This window comes from Poromitra crassiceps (genome assembly GCF_964638095.1).
Source record: "Poromitra crassiceps genome assembly, chromosome: 10".
NCBI lineage: Eukaryota > Metazoa > Chordata > Actinopteri > Beryciformes > Melamphaidae > Poromitra > Poromitra crassiceps.
In genome coordinates this window covers 37,918,783-37,923,768 of record NC_139631.1, presented here as the reverse complement: position 1 = coordinate 37,923,768, position 4,986 = coordinate 37,918,783, and the positions used below count along the sequence as shown (strand labels likewise).

Below are 4,986 nucleotides of genomic sequence, written 5' to 3'. Positions count from 1 at the left end.
CCCGCTGGTTCTCCTCCTCCGTGGAGAGAGCGTCAGAAAGTGAAAATGGAAGGAAGGGGGGAAAGTAGGCCTCGGGACACTGGCTTCATCTACAGACCTACTGCCCCGGCCTCCAGAGGGGTAAAAAGAGCCAGGCAATGCTCAGGCAGCGCTGCTCCAGCTCTACCGCAGAGCGGGCGAGGGAGGGCAACCCTCAACCAACAGGCCCCCCCGTCAAACCAACGCCCATGTCTCCATACAGGAGGCTCATCCATGAGGTCACCGGCACAACAGGCCCGTGTGGTGGCGAGAGCGGTCACAGGAGGTCGTCGTAGTCCAGCAGCTTGGAGTGCTGCCGGCTTTTCCACAGGCGGAACGCGCGGAAGTCGAAGTACATCTCGATCATCTCCTTGCCTGCAGCGAGAAGACACGAGGAGGAAATCAAAATGACAGTGTGTGTTAGGCGCGGGCAAAAAGTATTAGGTTCTCGGTGAAGAGCATTACAAACACATTTCCATTCCAATATCATCACAGGGCAAACAACAGAAAATTGAATAACCCTATATATTTTTTTTGTTTTCTTCCTCCGATACATATGCAGTCGCCAGCCGCTTCTTTTCACCCAACAGCAAGGAGTGTCCTCGGCAGGACGTAGCGTGTGGCAGAACCATGTTATATTTATTGTTCTATTAACTGGCCCCTGGACTCCTGACATTCTGCAAAAGTGGCCCCCAGGCAAAGCGAGTTGAGTATCCCTGCCCTGTGGCCTCCAGGCAAACGAGTTGAGTATCCCTGCCCTGTGGCCTCCAGGCAAAGCGAGTTGAGTATCCCTGCCCTGTGGCCTCCAGGCAAAGCGAGTTGAGTATCCCTGCCCTGCGGCCCCCAGGCAAAGCGAGTTGAGTATCCCTGCCCTGCGGCCCCCAGGCAAAGCGAGTTGAGTATCCCTGCCCTGTGGCCCCCAGGCAAAGCGAGTTGAGTATCCCTGCCCTGTGGCCTCCAGGCAAAGCGAGTTGAGTATCCCTGCCCTGCGGCCCCCAGGCAAAGCGAGTTGAGTATCTCTGCCCTGTGGCCCCCAGGCAAAGCGAGTTGAGTATCCCTGCCCTGTGGCCCCCAGGCAAAGCGAGTTGAGTATCCCTGCCCTGTGGCCTCCAGGCAAAGCGAGTTGAGTATCCCTGCCCTGTGGCCCCCAGGCAAAGCGAGTTGAGTATCCCTGCCCTGTGGCCCCCAGGCAAAGCGAGTTGAGTATCCCTGCCCTGTGGCCCCCAGGCAAAGCAAGTTGAGTATCCCTGCCCTGTGGCCTCCAGGCAAAGCAAGTTGAGTATCCCTGCCCTGTGGCCTCCAGGCAAAGCGAGTTAAGTATCCCTGCCCTGTGGCCTCCAGGCAAAGCAAGTTGAGTATCCCTGCCCTGTGGCCCCCAGGCAAAGCAAGTTGAGTATCCCTGCCCTGTGGCCCCCAGGCAAAGCAAGTTGAGTATCCCTGCCCTGTGGCCTCCAGGCAAAGCGAGTTGAGTATCCCTGCCCTGTGGCCTCCAGGCAAAGCAAGTTGAGTATCCCTGCCCTGTGGCCTCCAGGCAAAGCTAGTTGAGTATCCCTGCCCTGTGGCCTCCAGGCAAAGCTAGTTGAGTATCCCTGCCCTGTGGCCTCCAGGCAAAGCTAGTTGAGTATCCCTGCCCTGTGGCCCCCAGGCAAAGCTAGTTGAGTATCCCTGCCCTGTGGCCCCCAGGCAAAGCGAGTTGAGTATCCCTGTCCTGTGGCCCCCAGGCAAAGCTAGTTGAGTATCCCTGCCCTGTGGCCTCCAGGCAAAGCGAGTTGAGTATCCCTGCCCTGTGGCCTCCAGGCAAAGAGAGTTGAGTATCCCTGCCCTGTGGCCCCCAGGCAAAGCGAGTTGAGTATCCCTGCCCTGTGGCCTCCAGACAAAGTGAGTTGAGTATCCCTGCCCTGTGGCCTCCAGGCAAAGCGAGTTGAGTATCCCTGCCCTGTGGCCTCCAGGCAAAGCGAGTTGAGTATCCCTGCCCTGTGGCCTCCAGGCAAAGCGAGTTGAGTATCCCTGCCCTGTGGCCCCCAGGCAAAGCGAGTTGAGTATCCCTGTCCTGTGGCCCCCAGGCAAAGCGAGTTGAGTATCCCTGCCCTGTGGCCCCCAGGCAAAGCGAGTTGAGTATCTCTGCCCTGTGGCCCCCAGGCAAAGCGAGTTGAGTATCCCTGTCCTGTGGCCCCCAGGCAAAGCTAGTTGAGTATCCCTGCCCTGTGGCCTCCAGGCAAAGCGAGTTGAGTATCCCTGCCCTGTGGCCTCCAGGCAAAGCGAGTTGAGTATCCCTGCCCTGTGGCCCCCAGGCAAAGCGAGTTGAGTATCCCTGCCCTGTGGCCTCCAGACAAAGTGAGTTGAGTATCCCTGCCCTGTGGCCTCCAGGCAAAGCGAGTTGAGTATCCCTGCCCTGTGGCCTCCAGGCAAAGCGAGTTGAGTATCCCTGCCCTGTGGCCTCCAGGCAAAGCGAGTTGAGTATCCCTGCCCTGTGGCCCCCAGGCAAAGCGAGTTGAGTATCCCTGCCCTGTGGCCTCCAGACAAAGTGAGTTGAGTATCCCTGCCCTGTGGCCTCCAGGCAAAGCGAGTTGAGTATCCCTGCCCTGTGGCCTCCAGGCAAAGCGAGTTGAGTATCCCTGCCCTGTGGCCCCCAGGCAAAGCGAGTTGAGTATCCCTGCCCTGTGGCCTCCAGGCAAAGCGAGTTGAGTATCCCTGCCCTGTGGCCTCCAGGCAAAGCGAGTTGAGTATCCCTGCCCTGTGGCCCCCAGGCAAAGCGAGTTGAGTATCCCTGCCCTGTGGCCTCCAGACAAAGTGAGTTGAGTATCCCTGCCCTGTGGCCTCCAGGCAAAGCGAGTTGAGTATCCCTGCCCTGTGGCCTCCAGGCAAAGCGAGTTGAGTATCCCTGCCCTGTGGCCCCCAGGCAAAGCGAGTTGAGTATCCCTGCCCTGTGGCCTCCAGGCAAAGCGAGTTGAGTATCCCTGCCCTGTGGCCTCCAGGCAAAGCGAGTTGCGTATCCCTGCCCTACAACAATATGACATTGAGGTCAATGTGGAATAAGGAGTCCAGAGAAGGAGGACAAGGTGAGCGTTGTGGGTCAGCAAAGGAGGGCAAAACACACAGCGGCTAATGATATTTTAATTGCAAAATAATTGGCATGGCGTCAATACATGTCTGGAAAATGACTGATGAGGGGTGCGTTCGCAGACTTCACACGTGTGCGTCTGCTTACGTTCCCTAATGTGTTGTCTTCAGTGACCGACTTACTCGCTTTGAATGATTAATGCCTGCTATTAATATACAGTGGAACACTGGCGAAGGCAGATAGCAGAACATCAATACAGATATCGTACGTATGTTTGTGCATGTGTGTGTGTGTGTATGTGTGTGTGTGTGTGTGTGTGTGTGTGTGTGTGTGTGTGTGTGTGTGTGTGTGAGTGTGTGCATGTGTGTATGTGTGCGTGTCTATGTGTGTAGATGTCACGGTGGATGCATCTGTGTGTGTGTGTGTGTGTGTGTGTGTGTGTGTGTGTGTGTGTGTATGTGTAGGGGTGTGTGAAAAGACAACACAAATATACACACACAAACAGTCTGAACCCCTCATTCGCTTGTGTTTGGGAGCCAGGGGCACGTTCACAAACGTGTGCTCCGTGGACTGGTTGGGGAGGGGGTTTTGGGGGTGAGGGATGCAAAAGGTTGATGCAAAAGAAAAAGGCTAAATATTGCTCAGTTTCAGCCACTGTAGGCAGCCTTTGTGTTTGGAGAAGACTGTTTCATATACAATTGAGTGCTGAACATGTTTACCTACATTACAGGTCAATGCCTACATTTCTTAGAATAAGCTGTCATTATGCTACCATTATGCATCCAGTTCTAGTTTTATCATACTGTAACCTTCTTCCAAAATATTGGGCTCTTTCATTGCTCTATTTTAGATGCAAGTAAAACTGTTTCAGTGTGTTTCTAGTGCGCTAACCTTGAAACTGTTTCAGTGTGTGTTTCTAGTGGACTAACCTTGAAACTGTTTCAGTGTGTGTTTCTAGTGCACTAACCTTCAAACTGTTTCAGTGTGCGTTTCTAGTCCACTAACCTTTAAACTGTTTCAGTGTGTGTTTCTAGTGCCCTAACCTTGAAACTGTTTCAGTGTGTGTTTCTAGTCCACTAACCTTTAAACTGTTTCAGTGTGTGTTTCTAGTGCCCTAACCTTGAAACTGTTTCAGTGTGTGTTTCTAATCCACTAACCTATAAACTGTTTCAGTGTGTGTTTCTAGTGCCCTAACCTTGAAACTGTTTCAGTGTGTGTTTCTAGTGCACTATCCTTGAAACTGTTTCAGTGTGTGTTTCTAGTCCACTAACATTGGAACTGTTTCAGTGTGTGTTTCTAGTGCACTATCCTTGAAACTGTTCCAGTGTGTGTTTCTAGTGCACAAACCTTGAAACTGTTTAAGTGTGTGTTTCTAGTGCAGTAACCTTGAAACTGTTTCAGTGTGTGTTTCTAGTGCCCTAACCTTGAAACTGTTTCAGTGTGTGTTTCTAGTCCACTAACCTTTGAACTGTTTCAGTGTGTGTTTCTAGTGCCCTAACCTTGAAACTGTTTCAGTGTGTGTTTCTAGTGCACTATCCTTGAAACTGTTTCAGTGTGTGTTTCTAGTCCACTAACGTTTAAACTGTTTCAGTGTGTGTTTGTAGTGCCCTAGCATTGGAACTGTTTCAGTGTGTGTTTCTAGTGCACTATCCTTGAAACTGTTCCAGTGTGCGTTTCTAGTGCACAAACCTTGAAACTGTTTCAGTGTGTGTTTCTAGTGCAATAACCTTGAATCTGTTTCAGTGTGTGTTTCTAGTGCCCTAACCTTGAAACTGTTTCAGTGTGTGTTTCTAGTCCACTAACCTTTAAACTGTTTCAGTGTGTGTTTCTAGTGCCCTAACCTTGAAACTGTTTCAGTGTGTGTTTCTAGTGCACTATCCTTGAAACTGTTTCAGTGTGTGTTTCTA

The 4,986-nt window shown here is 52.2% G+C and overlaps 1 protein-coding gene across 1 annotated transcript in view; it reads right to left on the bottom strand.

The window, feature by feature from the left end:
* Window positions 1-280: 280 nt before the first annotated feature.
* The window catches only part of nsmfb (NMDA receptor synaptonuclear signaling and neuronal migration factor b), a gene marked incomplete at its 5' end in the record, with an annotated part of 74,193 nt that continues 69,487 nt past the window's right edge, over window positions 281-4,986 (bottom strand). The window contains one exon of the mRNA XM_083645127.1: window positions 281-393. Within this exon, the coding sequence (XP_083501253.1) occupies window positions 296-393 (98 nt within the window). The 3' untranslated portion in view covers window positions 281-295. The remainder of the gene's footprint in view (window positions 394-4,986) is intronic.